The sequence below is a fragment of the Toxotes jaculatrix genome, chromosome 3, assembly GCF_017976425.1.
Source record: "Toxotes jaculatrix isolate fToxJac2 chromosome 3, fToxJac2.pri, whole genome shotgun sequence".
Taxonomy (NCBI): Eukaryota; Metazoa; Chordata; class Actinopteri; family Toxotidae; genus Toxotes; species Toxotes jaculatrix.
In genome coordinates, this window is record NC_054396.1 from 11,085,584 (window position 1) to 11,108,979 (window position 23,396).

General features: G+C 43.1%; 2 protein-coding genes across 5 annotated transcripts in view; both read right to left on the bottom strand.

Moving 5' to 3' along the window:
* Window positions 1–2,020: 2,020 nt before the first annotated feature.
* On the bottom strand, window positions 2,021–7,187 carry LOC121179518 (flocculation protein FLO11; the record flags this gene model as incomplete). Its single annotated transcript, XM_041034406.1, has 3 exons — window positions 6,912–7,187; window positions 4,386–4,627; window positions 2,021–3,490 (listed from the first exon to the last, which is right to left on the bottom strand). Coding segments are annotated over exons 1-3 (1,731 nt in total), but the record flags the coding sequence as incomplete, so codon positions are not given.
* Window positions 7,188–11,138: 3,951 nt separating this feature from the next.
* The window catches only part of dlgap4b (discs, large (Drosophila) homolog-associated protein 4b), an 83,046-nt gene continuing 70,788 nt past the window's right edge, over window positions 11,139–23,396 (bottom strand). For 3 of the 4 annotated variants that reach the window (XM_041034115.1, XM_041034114.1, XM_041034118.1), the window contains 6 exons: window positions 20,131–20,570; window positions 19,391–19,479; window positions 17,911–18,398; window positions 16,588–16,679; window positions 13,686–13,856; window positions 11,139–12,788 (listed from right to left, as the gene is read on the bottom strand). In XM_041034115.1, the coding sequence (XP_040890049.1) occupies window positions 12,546–12,788; window positions 13,686–13,856; window positions 16,588–16,679; window positions 17,911–18,398; window positions 19,391–19,479; window positions 20,131–20,570 (1,523 nt within the window). In that variant the 3' untranslated portion in view covers window positions 11,139–12,545. Of the gene's footprint in view, window positions 12,789–13,648; window positions 13,857–16,587; window positions 16,680–17,910; window positions 18,399–19,390; window positions 19,480–20,130; window positions 20,571–23,396 lie in introns of all 4 variants that reach the window. The other variant, XM_041034117.1, reaches the window with a different exon arrangement.

A 23,396-nucleotide genomic window follows, 5' to 3' on the forward strand; every position in this document is an offset into this window, starting at 1 on the left:
AATGCTACTGTTGTCCAGTTGTCATTCAGCAATATATTGTGGTTTATGCTAAGACAGTTTCATAGAAACTACAGCTTCATGAATGATTACAAATTCTATCGAACCGATGTCTAAACACAGGTGGAATGCACTGATGACGGGAAAAAACAACGACAAACAACTACATTTTTATGTTGTACCTTCCTTGAAAAAGAGGCAAATCGTACCAGCTACTTCAGTAAATCTGCTACATCTGCTTTAACCGCTATTAAGACATTCAGGTTTGAAATTGACACTGACCCAATCCTATTGCCCCAAATCGACAGGCAAATCTGTATAATGTATCGGTCCTCCAAATAAAAAGGATCCAACACTGAAAGCATTTTTGCACCACAAAAGATAAAAGGTGCCACGTCTCACAGCAAGTGTAACGTTTCATTTCAGGAGCAGTAAGAGCTTGATGTTATCAGATCACCAAGCTGCTCACCTATTCACTGAAATTGATTTCTGTAACAGATCCAATGTGACACACACACACACACACACACACACACACACACACACACACACACACACAATCCAACAACAATCCCTGCAAATTATACACAACCGAGCAAGGTCACTCTCTGTCACTCTCTGTCACTCTCTGTCTCTCTCACTCTCTCACTCTCTCACTCTCTCACTCTCTCACTCACACACTCACACACTCACACACTCACACACTCACACACTCACACACACACACACACACACACACACACACACACACACACACACACACACACACGTAAGATACGTTTTACACAAATACAGAGAAAATACTGGTCATTTGTTTGAATACACGTTTAGATTGGAAATGACAGAGAGAGAGCATGTGTTGAGTGGCTGGGATGAGAATTCATGAGGGCCAATGAATCCCCTTAGCTATAAAAAGACAGGGAGATAGGGAGACAGGAGGGAGCGAAGGCGATGGATGACGGACAAATCGGGGGCGAGTCATTCAGTCAGGCTCGCTGCAGTAAAAATCAATTTCCCTCCTGCTCGTCGCCACCACAAGAACAAAAAAAAGAGGAGAAAAATGGGAAAATGTAGTGAAGAACAGATTAAATTAAAAAAAACAAAAAACATCTGAATTGCACGACTATAGTGGACTACGAAGTTGGTTCTGTACTTAAGAAAAAAAAAAAAAAATACTCATGTCCTCCTTTCTGTCCTGAAGGGGACTGGATGAGAGGCAGCTTAGCCATTGATGTCAGTGCCTTTTGTACATTCAACAAAGTCCAGTACTGCTACTGAAGAGGCTAACTCTGCTGGTGCTGATAATTACACCGATTCAAATTTTGTACAATTGTGGGATATTTTCTTCCTCGTTCATAAACTGTAACGTGGAAACGTGTTTGGAAAAAAAAAACGGCATCAAAAACTTTGCACATCACATTTGCTCTGCACCATAGAATGTTTGCTTTGAGAAATGGCACCGCAGTGTTCTCACAAGCAACAGCGTCCATCGAGAACAGCACATCAAACGATAAAAGCTGCTTGAAACAGCACGTCTCTAAAACACCGTGTGTCCGTTACTTCACTTTGCCCCAGTTCGCGCATCTAATTCATTGCCGTGTGTTCTGCAGGCACAGGATTTAAAGTCAAAAAGGACTGGTGATGAAGATACATTCTCCTATATACAGTGTTAACCAGTCTAAGGGATCGTCTGGCCTCTCTCCTTCCCAGATATATATGTATGTATTTATATATATATATATAAAAAGATGCCCAGTTCCAGCTCCTAGTTAACGGTTTCACTCACTGTGTGCAGGCTGTGCTGTGGGCCCCAAACTGTGGCGATGGGAGTCTTTACCACTTGAAGAGAACTGGGTTGCCTGGTGTCAGCATGAACCATGCTCCAAACACTGGGCACCACTGCTGAATTCCTCTGAGTACTACTACTACTACTACTACTACTACTACTACTACTACTACTACTACTACTGTTGCTACTACTGTTGCTGCTACTACTGTTGCTGCTGCTACTGCTGCTGCTACTGCTGCTGCTGCTGCTGCTGCTGCTGCTGCTGCTGCTTGTGGTAGAGGGCTGAGAAAGAGGAGTGAGGTGGGAGGCGAGGCCTGCAAGAGGTGTGACTGTTGGAGTTGAGGAGGACGTTGGGGCTGAAGCCGGGACAGGAACTGAAACTTGGGCAGGGGCAGACTCTGGAGAGGCAACAGGAGCCAGAGACGATGCTGAGGTGGAAACAGGAGATGGGCATGGAACCGTGACGGGGATTAAAGGGGATTTGTGGAATGGCAGGTAAAGTGGGACTCCTTTTTGGGATGCGAGAGAGGTGATGGTTGAAGAAGGAGCAGCTGGAGCAAGCGCTACAGTTGGGGTTGAAGTCTGGCTGGTAGCAGTGACGGAGGCAGAGCTTGTGTCTGGGACAAGGACTGGTGATGGCACAGAGACCGGCCTTGTAGCTGGTGCTGTAGCACTTATGAGACATGCAGTGGGCAGTGGAGCTGGAGTTGAGCTTGAGGTTGGAGACGAAGAAGATGAGGCGACAGCTGGAGCAGGAGCCGGTTTCTGAGAAATGGACTGTTCAAAGGCCGAAGTCGACAGTGGCACTAAGGTTGGTAGATGGGCTGCTATGAGCTGAGGCTGGCTTGGGCTCGAGGCTCTGGCCGTGTCCTTCTCCAAGGGGCTCCAGATAACTTTATTCATCGGGAGAGGAGACAGCCTCGAGGCAGAGACCAAAACAGGAGCTGAAACTAGCACAGAGCCTGCTGAGGACTGAGGCACTGGAGCCTTCACTGAAGCTACAGCTGACGCTGGAACTGCCATAGCCTTCTCCATCAGACTCTGCACCCTGGAGGCATCCATGACTTGTTGGCTGTCTTCTGGAGGTGGTGTGGGGCCCATGTCACTGCTGTAAGGACTGCCCTGTGCCTCCACTTGTTCAGTCTTTGCAGACTCAGCTGGCTTGTTCTGGCTCTCCTGGAGTCTCTTCATGTTCTCTTGCTCTGCTGCTCTCTGCAGAGCTGCATCGACCAGGAGCCTCAAATCGCTGAAGTCCTGGGTGGGGAACAGCTCAGGAGGAGTTGGGGGAGGCGTGTTGAAGAGGCCGCTGGTGGGACTAGCTGCCATTGTTGTGCTGGTGAGACAGGCTGTGTTAGCCCCTTGCTCCTCTGCTTCCCTCAGCAAACTTTGCGTATCCAGCTTCATCAGCGCCTGGACCGATCCTTCTTTACCCGGGTAGCCCGCTCCTGTTAGAATAGCTGTTGCTGTGTTCCCAAGAAGACTGAGGTCCAATGTGGGGGCAGAGCGGATGACAGATGGACGCTGTTGAGATGATCCGGGGGAAGAGTTTCTTTCCGGAGAGCTGGCTCCACCTCCGTTGGATGAGTGGCCTTCACTTTTACCACCAACCTTGCGGGAGATGGTGAACTTTGTGGGGTCTTTTCCATCCTTGCGAAGCAGGTCAGGGAGGAGGCGGCGGCGTGCGTTGATGAACCAGTTACATATCTGGGAAGAGAGGGGAATTTTCTGGCATGAGCAGAAATGATACTGACTACGTACATGGATGTTTTACTTAAAAAATAATTAAAAGAAAGGATTTTTTTTTTCTTTGAGGGCCTGAGAGACTTTTTGATTTTTGACCTGACAGCTTCACGCACTCTCAATTACCCGGATCCAAAACTCCACCCTTGCAACACATTCAAGGACTAAAAAATGATCTGAGACCTGCAATTTTAATAACCACCTACACATTTTTCTTCATCTCCATCTGTACATGAGGCCTTACCCCCTCTAGTGGCACTGCTTCCCACACAAAATAGAGAGTGAGACAGACAGAGATGAGAGCCCTCAGAAAGCTGGCAATAATGAAGGTCTGAGCTCAAATATGCTGAGCCACAGAGGAGGCAGCCAAAAGCATTCCAGTGAACTGACTACATAACAAGAAACTCTGCTGCTGCCTCATGCTGATCTGTCATGCCTTATCTAATGCAGCCTGCCTGTTTGTGAAGGCTCATGTGTTGAGAAAAAAAAGGGGAAATGTGTACTACTGATGCAACGAAGTGAAAAGGGAAGCCTGGAAAAGTGTCCTTCTCGAGAGTGTAGTGTGGCGATACCATCTGATTATTGTTTTGCTTTCGCTTGTTGATTAAAAAGCCAATGATAAAAACATTAAAATGCAAAAATCCTGTAAAAATTTACAATTATTATTCACAGTGAAAATTTTTTTAACACAAACATGTTCATCATGCAGATACATTTCTACCTGAAAACAAACAAAAAAACAACACATAATTTGCCAGAATGCAGAAACAGTGTTTACCACAAGTGTCGTTTCCTGTGGCAAGTACCGAGCGCTTCTGGAAAACTGGAAAAACAAAAATAATAAAAACCCACTTCTCACCTGCAGCACAGAGAGGTTGGTCTGGCCCGACAGACTGAGTTTCTCCTGCTCTGATGGGTAGGCGTTGAAGCGGTGCTCGTACAGCCAGCTCCGCAGAATCTGCACCGCCTCCTTGGGCAGGTTGCCGCGGCGACGGCGCTTCCCAAAGAGCCCTCTTCCCGACAGGTCGAGTGGAGAGCCGTCATCACTGTCCGACACAGCCGAGGAGTGCTCCTGCTCCGGGCGATGCTCCTCTTCCAGGGCTGTGGAAGAGCAGACGAGCTGTCAGTCATGTTCACTGCTACTCCTCTGACTGTGTCAGTTACCAAACCTACTTACAAATCAAATCTGCTAGTCATGTGATTTAGAGAGGTAGTCCATAATGCTATTTTTTGTGTCATTATCATTTTGCCATATGAAATGTGGGGATGGGAGAAAATATTGGTTTATGAATTACATTCTGCTCACCTGGGGCTTCCACAGAAAGGGTGTGCGATTCACATTCACGCACAAAAAAAAGCTTCATGTTTTTTTTCCAGTAGCAGGAGCCATGCGAGCACAGACTGGTCTGAGAAATAAACAATTTCTTTGATCTGATCTAGCACTTGTGAACAAGTGCACAAACCTTGTCAGTTACTTTTAACCCCCAGTTTTGAAGGAAATGCACTAAGGCTCCATGAACATGTTTAAACAATGGCTTTGGGGTTTGAACTTTGTTTTGAGTTTCTTTTCTACCCACAGTTGGCCACTGGAGGGAATCTCCCCTCAAAATGGAGCATGCCTGATCCCAGGGGTGGGCCACAGAATGCAGTAAATGTCTTTCTTGGAGGCTGGGTGAAACCTGACCCCCAGGGCAGCGCCTGTCTTCACAAAGGAGATTGTGTGCATATCAACATCACAGTAGCCAGTGGCCCAGGAATCTATTGACCATGCAAAGGAGGCCGTTTTCACCTCATGCCAGTTCGGCTCAAGACTGCAAGAGCAGTTGACAAATCTTTTGAATTCAGCATTCCTCCACAACGAGGGATGTACTGGAGCAAGTGAGAAACGTGGGGGAAACTAAAAACATACAAATGCTAATTTTAATTTAGCACATTTTCCTCCCAGCTTCTGAAAATGTGCTAAATTCCACCAGCACCTAAATTTAGTGTGTTAGATTAGGCTTGGTATTGTTGTTTATCACTTATTAATGGACCTTATCGTAATGTTCATGCATATCATTCTGGACCAGATAGTGTTGTTGTTAATGATTCTTTGCAAACCAAGTTTTTAAAAAAAAAAAAAGAAAAGAACTGCCTCACTGAAGCTTTTGTTTGTCAAGAGTCTTTTCTTATGTAATATAACAGAAGAACCTGGTCTATCAGACTGAGCATCACTTTGAAATTCTTACTACAATTTTCATAAACCACTTTCATTCATTTGCCTTCAATGTCCCTATTAATAATCATATTAATTTTAGCTGTACCATCCAGCAAAGTACAAACAGTTGCTGGCTTAAAACAATTAACTTAAAATCTACTTTGGTCTCACTGAATATGGATATAACACAAAATCAGTCTCCCATTTTATTAGACACAGTTGAGCTTGACAGACAGCTCAGGTTATCCATACTTCTCAATAAACAGTCTGTGGGAAAGAAACGATGTAGGCCACAACAAAGCTGCATTCCCCCAACTCCACTGGCTCACTGGATTGACATTTAAACATGTGCCATAAAATATCTACACCCATTCAACGTGGGAATGATTTAGTCGATAAAAGAGCCAAGGCAGATTTTAGACAGATGTTAGCTTAGTGCAGTGTGTCGCATCAGAAACAGCTACATGTAACATAGCACAGGCTGTCAAACGGGCCAACTTTTTGTTTACAAAATGTCCCCAACCACCGAGATTCAAGCTGCTAAATCTGCGTCCTGTTCATTTGACTCTGAGATTTTATGAATTCTTATAAAAATGAATTAATGAAACGAAAAACAAATAGACCTCAGGGTAAAGTTTGAAAGCTCGGCGGTGAGCTAAACTTCACAGCACTCTCAGATTTTTGAATCTGACCGTTAGTAACACCAGTCCGCTGCACATCAAACACCAACTTTTCAGACCAGCTCGCTTTGTCCAACAGATAACGTCACCCTCCGTGTGAAATCAAACACGGCGAAAAGCCACTCCGCTAACGCCAAAATCTCACATCCAGACACCACAAACCGAGGAGCTACTCGGTAAATTAGCCATCTGGAGCGCACAAAGGAGGCAAGGCAGGAACGCACAGCCTCCCGCATGTCGCTCCGCCAGATGGACACCATGCCTGCCTCCAGAGATAACTAGCTGGCTAGCTGTCCCTCCAAATTTAAACACAAACACACGCTGCATTTGCTCGCAACAAAAAGCCCGCATACCAGGCAAAACCAACAGCGAGGACACAGCGGGCTCACAGACAGACACTTTGTGGGTGATAAACGTGCATGGTAGTGATTTTAAAAAAAAAGAAAGAAAAAGAAAAAAGAAAAGAAAGAAAGAAAAAAAGGGAAAACGCGACGTGAGTGCCGCTCACCTCGTTTGAATGCTTTCATTCTTTGTTGATGGCTTGCTTGAAAACACGCAGCTGTCCAAGTTGCTCTGTACAAAGCGTGCCCGGGAGCCAAACGATGGTTGACACAACGGCACTTTCTTCCAAGACGCCGAAGGTGTTGCGTTTTTTTTTTCTTTCTTTTTTTTTCACCGACTTAAAGACCTCGCTTTTGGTCTTCTACTGCACGTAAATGCTTCACCGGACAGTCCGTTCCCATCGCTCTCCTCGCTTTCTGCCTGGATAAATGTTTTCTGTCTTGTGTCGCTTGTTCCTTTTTACCTGCACGCAGCAGCGCGAGCTCTTTGCCAATCTTGACAGTCGCAGCCGAAATGATCCCGCCTTATCGGCGGCGGCCAGCCAATCGGAGCTCTCGATTACGCCTCCTCGGCAGCTGTTAGCCAATCATCGCGCTCCGCTAGACAGCAGACAGGCTCCGTCTCATTGTGACTGACGGGAGAACCATTTCATTCAAAACATAGTGCAGTCATTGAAACAATGTTGTTTTCTCGACACGGTTAAAACCCCACGGTCACATCGACACAAGTCTGTTTATATGTAGCAGCAGGGTGTTTTTTTTTTTAAACAGCTGTGGTCAGGTTTATTTCTGTGTGCGTGAGACAGCTACACAGCGTGGAGAGGCTTTACGTAACATTGAGCGAAATGTTCTTGTTACATAAATCATAAAACCGTCGACCGGTGACCACATTTGACTTGTGCATGATACAATTTGCTATGATATATCGACTCACACTCTCTAAAGTCATTTCTGTTGTGAGATTTACACACTGATTGTGCAGTTTGCTTGACTCTAGGCTTGTGATACTAACGTGTTTCAGAGGTTCTTAAAAAAAAAAAAAAGTGGGATGCTTTGAATCCTCAAAGTCTGCTCTGGGAGATTCCCCAGGCCAAATGAGCAGGAGTTCAGATTTTAAAATGAATCTAATTGAATTTGTAATCTGCAGTCTAACTGCTCTGACCATTTAAATGTACACTTTACGTGTGATGTGTCCAAATACACCAAATATACACTCTGTCACTGTGGCTGAAAAGGAGAAGGCAGAGTAAACGTGTGCATCTGACTAATACAAATTTGAATTTAGTATTAAAAATCTGGCAGATTTTTTAAAAACAATAACAAAATGCAAAATACAAAAATAACAAAATTCAGTAATGTATCTAACAATGAAAGAAAAAACACAAACTGTATCACCTACTCCTTGAAAGTCAGAAAACACCTTGTGCAGTAACAGTAAGCAAATACACCCGGGATGAACTTTTTGAGAAAGTACTGTGTGCATTTTATTGAATGTTACGTCTCTTCGTTATACATTTGAACAACCTTGAAATAGTATAAATAGATCTAGAGCATTGTAAAAGATGAAGATTTTCAGTCTGGTTTTGTTCTTATTTACAGAAGACAACTTTAAGAAGCACAGGGGGGAGAAATGCAAGATTATTAGTTTCATCTTAATATCAAAGAACCCTCTTACTCAGTATTGCACATATATTTTAAATGTTATTTAAGTATAGTGACATGAATGTAGGTAAATCTCATTTTTATGAACAACATACCCACACGCTCAACTTTGTTGCAAACAGTATAACCCTTTTTATACTAAACCCCACAAACCCTGACATACACACAGCCTATAGAGTATTATACTGAACAGATCCTACTCTTTAAAATATGTGCTTGCTTCATAAAATATTTGTTCTAGTATTTTTTACAGACACTTTTTTTGCTACATCATACCTCTTGTGGTAAGAGCATAGGTTCTGCCCCTCACCCCTTTCCCAGTTTTATGCCTGACTCAGTGGAACAAAGCAGAGATGCTAATGAGCTTGTTTTTGTGTTTCTGCAGGCAGGCCTTTGGACTACTGTATGGGAGTGGATTCACTGGTATCCCAGCTGAGGTAAACTCTCTTCCCGGGATTAACCCGTTTCTCTTTGTCTGTCTCTTGTAGCCTCTACTGAAGTGACTTTTTCTCTGTCCTGGAATGTAGAAAAAAGTGGCAAGTACATAAAACAATCTTTACAGGTAGCTAAACTTTATATATAATGTTTTATGATGTCAAACCTATTTCAAGAGGAAAATATAAAAGTACGTTGGTATTTCAGAAGAGATGGTGCAATTCTGACCACAGCCACATTGCTCTTTTTCCCCCCAACTTTACGCACGAAAACACAACCCACCAACTGATCTACTGTTTACTATGGCTGAGGGAGACAGCTGAATACAAGAGAAAAACCAGTTGACTTCTCAAAACTAAGCTTTACCAAAACAGACAGCTGCTTAAGCAAATGCTTTTAGTATGACAGCTTTGACTTTAAAAGGCCAAATCCATCAAACCTGTATGGGGACCATTATCACCTCCAAATCAATGGCTTTACACCAACCCCAACCCCCCCCCCCCCCCCCCCCAACAGTGCAGCTGTTTGGATCATGGATAACCCTACCCAGGAAATAGACCTAGGTGTGTCCCAGTGATATGTGTGTGTATTGGAGAGAAGCGTAGTTACAATGTATGAGCTGAGCTCTGTTTTCTCTCTTCTCTCTCTGTATGTCATTGTCATCTCTTGGCATTTTGCACATCCAAGTTCCAACAGGCTGGAAAAGCATCACTTTTCAGTTTGTGATGTTTAGATCACAGAACACCTCTCTCTCTCTCTGTGTGTTAGTGCCCTCCTTCCCTCAGCGTATTTCAGGTGCCACACTGTGTTTAATCTGCATTCCAGTCAGGCGCAGACTTACGGTTTTGTGCGGTTGACAGCAGGGTCTGGGCCTGAAAAATAATCTACAGTGAATCGAGAAAAAAAAAAAAAAAACAGAAAATGATATGATTTGATATTGCACATTGTATTCAACATTTTCTTAAAAATGGGAGTGGGTGCATATAGTGAAGAAATTTAAATGTAGTTAATGAAGTATGTTGACAACAAGCTAACCTGTTTAAACATACAAGAGACAACTATATTGCCACCGCTTTGCTTACTTTAGGAAAACAACTTGTCAGATACACACAACCTTTTCTTGGCAGTCAGAAATCAAATCAAGTCAACGACTGAGTCACACAAAAAGGCCTTCAGGTGCTAACGATGCTGTTCACCCCAGTCAAATGGAAGGGGGCATTGACAGCAACTAGGGAGCTAGCTATTGACACCCCTGAGCCATTTTCCTAGCTGAGAGTCATCCCCAGCAGGCAAACACAACAGGCAAACAAAGGCCCGCCATCAAGAGAAAGCTCTTGCCAAGACAGAGAGAGAATGGTGGTCATCAGCTTTTCCAATTCAAAGCCCCAGGCTGCATTTTTGAGTCACAGTGGGTGAGAAAGAGACATTGCAGCAGTCAAAGCAACGTAGTGACATTGCTCTAATTTAACATAATTAATTAGGAAGGGGACGTTTGGTTCTGTCTACTGTTGCTTACTACTTACGAACTATTTGGAAGAAACCAAATGTGAGTGGAAGACAGGCAGACGACTGTGGTTGATCTAAGGCATGTTAGGGTTGTATGTATGGCTGGATATGTACTTCTAGTGTGAAATCCTAAGTTGTGCACATAAATATCAGACCTGGGAACTGGCTTCAAAAGAGAGAGCTGATTCTGTAAATATGTGCAATCCACTCCCTAATGCAAAACAAGGCAGGAATGTTGCCTTATAATGTGAATGCTATTTTACTGTATGGATTTTTAACACTGAACTGTTACCTCAACTTGAGAATTAACCACTGTTGCCCTCTAGAGGTCAGAAGGGATTTGTTTTGAAAAGAGGCAAGTTTCCAAGCAGAGGAAGGGGACAGCAGTGTTGACAGAGGCCTGGACTTGAGAGCAGTCCACATGGACTCCGTTCAGTGTCTGAAATCCATATTTCATGTTCCATGTTCAAACTATCCTGTTTCTGAACTTTCCAGCTTCCACTGGCCTTGAACGCTCCAAAGCGATTACTCATTATTTGTTAAAGTTCTGTTCAAGCTTCTGGGCATGTTCATATCTAAATGTCAAACCTGTTATACATATGGTGCTGTGGCTACAATCCACTCCATCTATTTTCACAGAAAGCACAGTTACTGTTGAACTCCCTGCTGATGACATGCAAATACATGAGATGAGTTTGAGTTTGAGACGGTGAAATCATCTTTGGCATACGCAGTCTTCCATGAAAAAAAAAAAGCAAGCAGCATTTAATAAATGATGAAAACACAATGACTAATGTACGTAATGCTTTAATTAAATATCTTTTCTTTGAATAAAAAAAGTGCAGATACTTTGGATGATGTTCAATGGAGGGACAAACGATAATGGTTACAAAGAACTAAGACTGATTCTGTAGAGTAAATGGAGGCAAAATAAATCATGGATTCTTCTGGAAACAGTATAAAAATAACAGCAAGACACATGTGCTAATGTGTGTCCCCACAAACAGTAACACAATATCATCCTGCATACTCAGCCTGCTGCATTACTTCAATAAAAGCCCTAGATTCATTTGAGATGTATGAGTTGTATGCTAAGTGAGGTTAATAAAAGCACTTAAAGAAGCCTCAAACAGACTGAAATAGTCACATATCTGCAGTTACAGCACAAACATGGAGTTAATGGGACAGAAAGAAGCAAAAGAAACTAAAAAAAAGGATGTTTTCCCTACAAAGAAAATAATATTCAGTAATCTTGCGGCCACGGTCGTTGACTGAAACGGAGGTCCTCATGCTTGGTCATCGTTAATACTGGGATGTGCTTTCATTCAGAACCATTAAGAAACTAAACTTTACAGTTTCTCACCAGTGTTTTAAAATCTTTTGACATAAAAACTTTTTGAAGAACACACACAAGAGTTAATTGCTAGGAACTATATAAATAACCCCTCAAACCTGACTTGTCCTCATACCAAAAATATTCATAATAACCTGATCTACATGGATTTTTTTTATACAAAACAAAGGATGAATAAAGTAAACAAATAAATACAAGGAAGACGTACATAGGTGTGAGTTTGTAGAGTGTGAGTGCAGTGGATGTAGTGTGCACAGTGTGTGTGATGGCCACAAGGCGGTGTTGTGCAAAGCTACAAGATGGCCAATGATCTGGGAAGAGAGGACGATGATGGGAGACAGAAGAGCATTAATGCTTGTCTTCTGTCCACTTAATAGATCTTATAGCCAAGATAGAGGAACATTTAAAACAGTCTTCATATAGATTCTTTAGGATATAGTTGTCATAATACCAATACCTTCATTAACAATTTTATGATATCAAGAGTAGTAACAAGAAATGACAAAGTTCATCAGCTGAGGTTTTCAATGGCAGCCTCAAATGACAAATCTCCTGCTTCACAGTCTGTCAAGTCCATGAGTTCAGTGTTTCATTTTATGTTAAGATTAAGTGTGTGATGCCACCAGGACCAGCCTATAACTGTATGAACGTGTCAAAAATGCCCATGTTGACCCCCCCCGAATCTCCGGGAATTAGATCTCTCCTCCACCCACTTTCCTTCTATCTCTACTCTGAGTAGCTCATTTGCATTGCAAAAGTTCCCCTCTACTTTTTTCCATGTATTTCAGTGACACTTATCTGTCCTTTGATCTGACCCTACATCCTTCTTTCATCACTGTGTCTCTCAGAGGCGAGTCTGGGCCTCGGGGACGTAGATTTCGATGCTGTCTGCACTCTCTGTGGCGGAGTTCTGGCGAAACGAGGCAGCCTTCTTAGCAGCCAGCAGACGCTTGCGAGCCTCCTGTCTCTGCTTCTCTGCCGAGGCCGAAGAAGAGGTGGACGAAGAGTCGGCGCTCTTCTCGCGGCCCAGCGATGGTCGTCCCTTACCGGGCTTCTTTGACGCTGGAGGAGCCACCTTCTCCTCGTCCTGCAGTTTTTGGAGTGATGACAGATGACAGACAGAAGAGGACGGGAGGAGAGAGTATTGTGCAAAGGAGAAAGAAAACAACGGAGAAAGGACAAGAGAGAATGTAATGAGGAAACCGTCCTCAACAGATTCTATTTGTTTAGGCAGGTCTGGCAGACAGGACTTTGACAGAGACATTGTGCAAACGTTGATTGTTATTGTTAAAGCTTTAAAAGGTGATACACAGAAAAACATAGACAGTAAAGACAACAAGTAAAACACTGAGAGGAACAGTCATTTGAATGACAATGAACGAAAAACACATGAAATGGCAACATGGAATGATGGGCACTCTGGATCAAACTTAAAAGCACAGAGAAAGGATCACAAGACACAGTAAGTCTGCATCACAAAGCAACATAACGCAGGAACACTTCAACTACAGCATTAAAAGACACACACACACACACACAGTAAGAAGAGAGCAACAAACAAAGACAAAGACAAACACAAGCACAGACATTTAAACAAAACAGGAGCAAAAGCAAGACTGCATTCTGTCACATGAGCCAGTGCATCTTAGCCATGCTCCACTGAAACACACACACACCAGTACGTGACACATGCATGCTCAAAGCAGGGCTTTACACTTAGAAAACACACCAACGACAGCCCTCTTTGAGATGAATATTTCCATGCATGCCTAAAGGGATCTCTCTTGCCCCTTTGTGTTGGACAGGGAGGCCCTGTTAGAGTTCATCCCACGCGGGGACGGGAGGGTGGGGGGGTTGAGGTGTAGTTGAAGGGGAGGTAAAAAAGAGTGGGAGCAATGGTGGTGGTGGTGGTGGGAGGAGAGAGGCCGGTTTCGGCGGCTTTCCTACCCCAGCCAGGGCACTGGGCAGCAGGGGTGGGAAGTACCTTCCGCTCAGGGGGCGACTGGGCAGCCGCAGACGGCACGGGCTGCCAGTCATTGGACTTGAGATGGTAGAGCTCATCGAACTTGAGGCTGATGTCCTCGATGGAGAGCTGCAGCAGGTCCCAGAATCCAGCCAGGTCCTGGGCTGTGGGTCGCGGATTGGCATTCACATTCTGAGCAAAAGAGGGAGAGAGGCATGAAAAAAGGATAGAGCAAATATTTTTCCAAAGACTTGACCATAATTCATTTCACACATGCCAGCACAGGGTGCAAACTACATTCTTGTCATTTAAATTCAAACAGAAAAACACAGATGGGTGTTTAACCTGCTCTTTCTGCTTGTTGGTTTTGTGTAGGTTGTCCTTTTTTGTCTGGCGTTACTACCAGCTGTGAATCAGTAAGTCAGAACCTATTACCCCACTACACGTCTGTCTCACTTCTTGTTATGGGCTACCAGAGAGGTCTGTCTTCTAGTGTATGCACAGTCCTGGTGTGAAGGGGACATTCACAGCTCGGCAAATTGGGCTATGGTTTCTGACAAATCAGCCTTTAAATGGGTTTTCAGCCTTAAGGTACATGAGGTACACAATACCTTTAGTTTAAAAAAAAAAAAAAAAAAAGTAAATCACCCAATGTATAAAAGCTGACTAAACTTTATTTGAGAAGATTTGGCAAGTAAAAACTAGGCTAATCCTCAAAAATACTCTGTCCTAGATGTGTCAATAATGTGAGAGTCAGGGCAGTGGGTGGGGAATCTGGGTCAGCCGATGTGGGTTCGCACCACAACCACTCATCCCAATTTTTGGTGGTCCTGGTTTAAAAATGGTACAAATTCCTCTTTTCACATCCGTTCTGTTAGTGTAACGACAGGAACTGAGGCGAAGTGAGGATGTTGTTGTTTCATCTCAGCTGGAGCCATTGCACGAAGATAAGCCAAAATCAGGATACAAGCGACTACCTGCAGAAGCTCCTGGCTGCTCGGCTACACTGTGTAACCAGTACTGACTGTAAGAGAACTGTATTTATCCGGATTGTAAACAAACTGCAGAGTGAGCTTTTATGAAAATATAAGCAGCTAAAAGTCACAGAATTGTGGATCTGGTCCCCCAGAAGTTGTGTTAGCCCTGGTCCCCCTTTTATTTTGCTCTTCTTTTAACTAAGTGACAGAAATATAGTTATTGTACTGTTTTACTTGTTTTGCTTCATTTTAAGTGCAGAAATGGCGGTTCTGGTACAGTGTTAATGTCCTTCCATTCAGAAGTGACTGTGTTAGACTAAAATAGTTAATTATGACCTGGTATTACAGACCATACTTATAATCACAAATGCTGATGTTCTCATATTCACCACTAGAGGGAGCCATGTTACAGCACAATTATTTTGTCAAGATGAACATCACATCAAAACAAAAGGATAACAACAGGGTTTTACCCTTTTCAGTAAAATAACAAATACTTAAAATGATTAACTGCACCAAATACCTGTACCAAGTTGAATAAGCCAGTATACTGAGCCGGAGGACCCTCCCCTGAGTTAAAACTATAAGTAACCACAGACATGAACCTTCACGTGTTTACAAACAGCTGTGTCTGTGTTGGTAGATATAAAGTAAATCCTGCTCTCACATCTTTTCCTTTGACACAGCCGCTGTTTATAATAATCCAGGCTGACTGGCTCTTGTTTGTGCAGGCTCCACTCTGTTGTTCATATTTTAGCAGCTGCACTCACTGCTGTGATCTACGTTCAGACATTTTGGACAAATCACATGTGTGCAGTGTCTTATCCTGCTAACCGACTGGTGAAGACCACGGAACAGGAGAGCGATTACTGCTTAGGATTGCATTCCTAGCTGAGTGGATGTACAGCTGAAGACATGCTAAGCAGATTTTCTGGAGAGCTACCCAATTTGCATTATGTCCAAAATATTGCTACAAGATGTTTAGTCACTGCAAAGCAGTGAAAGAAATTGCTTACTGAGGCTGATAAGATGCTTAGTCAGTTGGGAGACAGGATACGGTACAGTTACATCAATGAATATGAAGCATTCATCCCTGATTTCCTTTACTAATAAAAGTAAAATCATTTTGTCTCACTCTACGGTCTACACAGTGGCTGAAAGCAGACTGTAGATGTGGCCATGTGATTTCTGTTTTCCGAGTCCTCTTTTGATGTGTCCTGTGGTCTCAGCTTGATGGGTCTCAACAAAGTATCAGGCTTCAAGTCTGGACTGGACCACTTTGTTATGTGCAGCTTTGGGCTGGATTTGGTTACGTTTGAATATGAGCTATTTGGAAATTTCTCTCTTCCCACAATGAAGGCTTCTTACGGAACATTACGACTTTGTGTGTTATTGTGTGTTATACTTGGTCGTCACATGAACTGTTTTGCCTGTACTGAACTGGATTTAGATTTTTTTTTTTTAGTTCTGTAAAGCTGCAGAACCAGTGAGGTTCATCTGACCAATATTTGGGAAGTTGAACATCATGTCCACTATCTAACAGTTAGAAGATGGTTTATTTATTTCAGATGCTGTAATATTGTAGAGTCATGTGCTGGTAATTCACTGCAATTTGTATAATGCCATTTCCAGTAAAACATGTCACCTGAGAGGAATGGCTTACTGGCTTATTATAAGCTCCCAGTGTTTATGCTCGTGGGCCACCATGCCTTATTCTGTGTAGGCCTAATATGTTGTGTACCATGGCAGATTAGTCAGACTTCACTTGTGTGAAAGCATGTATGTGTATCAAGAAAGAGAACATCTAGGAAAAGAAAGAACAACTAAAATATAACATTAGGTTTGTTTCGGTCTTAACATGGGTATGGGACCATGGATGTGAGTTTCAGTTTCATGCCTGTACAGACCTGTAGGGTGGAAGTGCCACAGACAGGAAATATACACACCAAGTTTTGTTCACACAGTCCCCGGAACTGCTGGAACTTCTGGGACATTAGGAGCTGGGCACTTCCTACTGCACTGCGAACCTTTCCCAGCACTGAAGAGAGAACACACAACAAGGGGGGGACAAAAAAACAAACAAACGCATACATTTGTCACTATTACATGATTGTTTATCTCAGACGCATCCTGTTATTCCAGCTATGGATTAGACACAAGCCAGTCTCTTCTTTGTTAAGTCAGGAAACATGGCGGTACAAGCCAAAACCTGCCTAAATCAAAAGGTAGAACAACTGCCTCGACTACATGAAGTGTTCTCTGACTTACACACAACTCTGGTTTGATCCAAACCAGATGCTTACTGCAGGTGTCTAGACACATAGGTGTGCTTTGCAATGGGCTGTAAACCTGACTCCACAGGGTAGCATGGAGAGGATTACAGTACATTGGACAATGTTATCCTCTTTAAAGGCATCTAAGCTTATATAGATACTCCAACCTTCTGCCGCCAGCATTCACTATGCTACTCTGCTGCTCTGTCAAAACGAGGACAAACATCTGCTCTGGTAAAATTGGAACTCCTATCTGATCACTGGATTGTAAAATTATGGCAATGTGTGATTATAGTGTGGTGAGATCTTGCTCTGCACCACAGATTTACATCCGATTTAAAGCTAACTACTTCACAGTGAAAAACTCACACACATGCACATTCATTTTTTTGAGAAAATTAGAAAAGATTTCCACTGGGCCTTGTTCATCCATTGATCCAGCACTGATAAAAACTGAGCATCCAAAGCCTTCCCCTTGTTTGCTTGTTTGTGTACCGTGTGTATTTGTGTGCGTTCACTGCTGATGTTGAAGCACTAATCTAATCTGGAGGTTTAATCAGTTCCAGAGTAGATTTGTGTAATTCTGGGGATTACAGGCCTGCTTGTGTGTGGTAACCCCAGGTATTACCGCCTCATCCCCTCCATGCTGCGTATGTCTGATCGAGTGATTGTAGGGCCTGAAGCAGAACCATATAAGGGAGCTCTGAACCACGTGTTGAGGTCCGACAGTATCAGACCTCTGGTGGGAGGCTCCAGATGCAGGGTTCATTCAGAGGGCCTCCACATGTTTAACTTCAGCAATGCTTTGACTGTACATCTGGCACCATTTTGCCAATTCTAGGCCAAATTACTTAATTTAACTTAACTTAATTTAGGTGATGGGCATGAATTTTACTAACGCAAGAGTGAACCTTTAAAATGTAACAACTTCTACTTTCTTGCAAGCTCCTCCAACTGGCATGGAACCAATTCAACAAAAAGACCTGCCAGCCTCACCCTCCTCTGAGAGCTGGTTGTCTTTGGTCTCCTGCTCCATCTGCTGGCACCAGCCTTCCATGCGTCCGGTCTCTGCCTGCAGCAGCTTCAGGAACCAGTGGCCGTCTCTCCGGCACAGCGTTCCCCCTCCTCCGCTCTGGGGTACACTGCTGTTACTGCCATTCCCACTCTCCAGCCAGGGGTCTGGAGGTGGTAGAGACGAGGGGTCCAGCGCCGGGTCCAGACTTTCTGAGAAGGAGGAAGAGCTACTTCGTGTGGTGGAGCGGTTGAGGATTTGCCGGGGCGGTGGAGGTGAAGAGGGGTCACCAGCAGTGTCTCCGTTGTCTAAAGAGTCCTGTCCTGGAGGGGAGCTCATGGATTGGCTGGCACTACTGACCATGACTTTCTTCTCTGTGGGCTTGGTATTAATGACATGGGAGATGACAGGGATGTCCTGTGTGTCTGAGTCCGTTTCTTGTTTTGAGGCCATGCTACTGGAGCGACTGAGCCTGAAACACACAGGGCGAGACTCACGGTTACAAACCGGCCTTTTTAGTGCAACAACCAATTTAATCTTTGGCAAACATTTTATGTGCGCTGCAGTAGATAAAGAGAACACTAAATGATTCAAGAATAATGTCTCCATTACTGGAGCAAAGAAGCACTGCTTAGTTCTGACACTCGAGTAGCTTCTGCTGGTCAATACTGTTATAAATAAACAGTACTGATGAGAGTCTATGCTTCTGCATATATAGTGATGATGCACTCAGACTTGCATCACCTGATCTCTTATTGCTGCAAGTCTAGCTTCTTGATTTCATATGGCAAATGGAAAAACACTGAACACTATTTCCATTTCCTGTTATTACTCAGGAAATGCTTGCAAGTGAAAGAAGTATTATGAGTGCTTGATTGAAGAATCTTAACCAATATCAGGGGAGGATAAGAACAGCAAAAGGCACAGGATATGCAACAGTACGGTAACTGCTGAAACAAACAGACACAGCTGAGGTATTATTGCACAGCACAAATGTGAGTACGACATCAATAAAAATGGAGGAAAGACAATGTTCTGTGAGAACTGCACAAATAAACAGAGGACCTCTGGTTATGTTGGTATAATATCAATCTCAGAGCAGCAGCTGCTATGTACAAAACTCCAAATGCAGCTTACAAAAAGTGAGAAAATACAGGAGGAAGGGATGCAGCGTCCCCAGAACTTCCTGTAATTCAAAACATCACGAGCACAGAATGCAAACTACACTGCAGCAACCACGAAATGGGTCTAAAACACACAGCGAGAAGAGACAAGTTTAAACAGTAAATGCTAAAGATAGGAATCTAACACGACACACAAAGATGGTTTTCAGACAAAAAATGATGACGTCCACATCACTTTAACATCTACAGAGCTTCTGTAAAGGGAAAGAAAAGTCAGAGCAGTGTGTGGGTCTATAATATAAATTCCTCACGTTGTTACAAGGACAGGAAGAGGACTTACTGCCACCCGTCCTCCACCTGTACTCCGATTGACTGAAATCTGGCCAGTGGCGGGGTCTCCTCTCGTGGAACTTCCTGAATGCAGTCAACCTTAGAACAAATAAATAGTGATACGGAAAAAAAACAGTCATAATCAGTGACCTGGTGAAAAAAAACAAATATAAATTCAGAAATAAAAATCAAAGCACGAGCGATCATATAGATCCCTAATCACTGACTTGCAGTTGTGAAAGGTTTTTAATTTGTCCAAGTGATAAACCAAGACATCAGAAGGAAAATCCAGAGAAAATCCATATAATGTGGGTCATGTTTTTCAATAAAAATGTCACAATTAATGGTTACCCCGACTGATCTCTGTTAATGTGCAGGGTTTGGAAAATGGAAAAGGAGACTGTTATTTCAACACACACAGAAAATAAAGTTATGGTTGAGAGAAAACAAAAAAGTGCATTTTCTGCCTTCGATGCAACAGTATACAGCCAGCTCTAATGATAGAGGGAGGATCACACTAATGAGACCTTTAGCTTGCAAGCATATTTTTGGGCTTGAAGTGACACACTCAGACATGGCAATACACCAGAGGATATCTGTTAAATATCATCTTTTTCCTGGAAATAAACTCAAGAGGCAGAACACTCTGACTATTGCTCTACATTGACTGTATATGTATACTTTCATATGGAGTAAGAGAACTGGCTCAACTGTACCAGCCCTGGACAGTACAACAGTCCCACCGCCTACCTGTATGCCAATGGAGGACAGTTTCCGCCTGGGTACAGGGGCCACTAGGGGCTCCTCTGCCACTAGATTCCCTTTATTTAATCCTGATTTCAGGGAGTCATGATGGACTACTGAGTCACTTGTCTCAGTAGAAGCATTGACAGTGGTGGGGGCAATTGGCTCCCTCGGGGTGGCAACAGGAGTGGGGATGATGTGCGGAGGGCGAGGAATCCCCCGGGCCAAGCTGTTGGCACGGGTGCTATCAAGGCTGTCAGAGGAGTTGCTGTGAGCGTGGCTAGACTGGCTGTTGACCTCTGACCTCCGGTCCTGCTGATCCAGGTAGTTGTCCTGGGCCGACTCGGTGCTGCTCTGTACTGTCACGGAGATGTAGGGTTTGGAGGTTGTACGGGGTGGCACTGGTGGAGGAGCAGCTTTCTTACAGGTGGTTATGCATGTAGAGACTGAGGGAGAAAAGAGGTAATGGGGGAGACAAGAAGAAAAAGAGATGAGAGTGAGAAATAAGGGAAAATAAAATTACAAATGACAGTAGAGGAAATGTTCATGGCTTTGTCACATCTAGGCAGAATGAACACAAAAAAGACTGATCCAATTGCAGAAAATATCAAACTAGTAGTAAAAGCAGTTCGAAGCGTCACCGTAATTGCTTATAAATATCGTTCTAAGAAGTGACTTAAGTTTTCTCAGCATGTCCTGAGCAGAGCTCTTCATACTGTACACAAATACTCAAGGACATTGTTCCATGAAAGCTGGAACACCAGTGAATCAGGGAAGCATCCCAGAAAGCAGAAAATCAAATCAGAACAAACATACTGTTCCACACAGGTGAATAAATGAAATCACACACATTGCACTTCAAAGCCTCGATCATGAGGAGGCGATAAAAATCAGTAAAGCAATTATCTGACCATCTGACCCTTAAGACCAAATATAGTAGAGAAGCTGAAGGAGGACATTTGTCTGCACCACTCTCTAATGTCTGACCAAATATGTCCTCCACATGCGATGGACAAAACAGAGAGGTACATTAGCCATCGAGACAAACGAGAGAAAGAAACCACTCAGTCTTATTAGTCATGTCAGAATAGTGTTACATGACATGCACTTTGCATATTAAACACCTTTAAAAGCAAAGAGGTTCACTTCCACCCTCATCAACAGTGATTTTATTTTTGTTGTTGTTGTTGTTGTTGCTCGGTATGAAATAAAAGAAAGAGTCTGACACTAGTGACAATCTGACAGCGGACACAAAATACTAAGCTTTGTTAATGTTGGACTATTATACACTTCTTAGCGCCTTGGTCACATGGTAGCATATGTACTGGGTTAAAAATCTAAAGCTGAGCTCATTACAGTGGGAAATCCTGGGAAATCCACACAGCATGTGTCCAGCATGGAGCTACAAAAAATAGCATATTTTATTGCAGAAAAAGAAAAAAAAGAAACAGACAAGTCAAACATGGACAGTCACTGCTCAGCCCTGTTCCTGTGTGACTGCCGTTACAACCATCCGTTCACTTATCTCATCTACCAACCAAATCAACGATCTGCGACGAGGTCAGTGGAAAGTTTCCCTTACAGACTGAGCTGTATCAGTGAGAACAGAAATATGTGGCCTGTCTGTGAAGAGGAATTCACCCAGTGACATAAACAGTGCATCAGAAGAACTCACCTTAATGGGCCACACATAAAACCTCTTCACATTAGAGCCAAGTTACAAGCGTGTGTAGTTGAGACATGAATCCCATTAAGTATAGATTTCATTCACACGAAATGCAAATGAAAAAAAAGGCAAAGATAACACAATTCCCATGCACATAGATCATACAAAGAGTCAAAGGTTCTTCTGTGACCTACAGGAAGATTCAAAGAGTCTTTGATGAGACCAAAGACGTTGCCTCATGCTACATACACAGTAAAGGCAGTGTAAAAACCTATAATCTAAACAGGGAATTTTACTGTATTATTACGAACCCTCTGGCTGCTATATAATCTTTCAAACAGATGCTTTATTTGACACCACACTGGAAAAACAGTGGAAAACTCGTGAAATCTGTACAAGACCATAGAAAATTTAGGACAGGGAGCCTAACACAGGGATATAAAGTTTGTATAAATAAAAGAAACTCTGACACCACAAGCTGCTTCCCTAGCTCCATTTGGAGCAAGCTAGTTTCAGTACAAATGGCAACATATGTTAACAGAACGAATTTTCTACTTAAAGACTGGTTATTAAAAAAAATTTAATACTTTGACATTTTTGCTTACAAAACACCAGTTTAAGGCTTAACACTGACATATCTGACATAAACTAATACCAAAATCAACTATGATTCTGCCAGATGAAACTGTGGTGGAAAGCATTTCTAGAGACCACTGTCAGTCCCATCAGATGATGGATATTAATTTAATTAAATGATCTCCAATCAAATTAGATGTGTGTATCTTAGGATGTCACTTACATGCAAAACTATAATCTGTATCAAGTGTGTGATTTGAGGTATTAGCATCTGAGTCAAACTCTCATAAATACTAACATGTTGCAATAAAAAGTGAGAGTTCCCCGAGGCTTGAATTTGAGATGAGAGCAAACTACATGACAGCGTTTGATAACCCTGCGAGGCACAGCATGCATCAAACGACGTTTGTCGCTTGATTGAATGTTGCGGTCAGAAAAGGCCTTGCAGCAAACATGTGAGCTGCTGAGAAAACACTCAAACAAAAGGCTCGTTGTCCTTTGTAATCCACTTCTTAGCTATGTCTGCGCAACCTCACCTGACACGAAACTCGTATGACCTCACTCATATCTTTCTGTCAGATTAAACTCCTGATCTGTGATTTGAGTTGGCAAACTGCTGTCAGTCAGTCTCTTCAGAGAATTGTTCCAGTGCGAACTACTGTACCACCACTGGCTCCAAGGTCCTCCTGGTCCTCCCGTCACAGCTTCTCAAAGAAAGACTAATCACTTCTCCTACACTCCCCACCTGACTTTTTCCAGGATTGAGCCATAAACTCAGATGTGTAAAGTGCTGGCTCAGGTCCCAGCTGTGAAACTTATCAGCAAACTGCTCCGATGCACTCAAGGTCACATTCCAATGAAGCCAAAACACTGACGTTAGCTGTAAACAGCGGAGATGACACGCAAACCACACCCATACTCGCCCACTTCCAGAACATGGCTGCATCTTCATATCCTAGATATGAACATCATAAAGAGGAGACCGGACACACGAATATACACACACAGACATCCTTTTTGGATGTCCAGC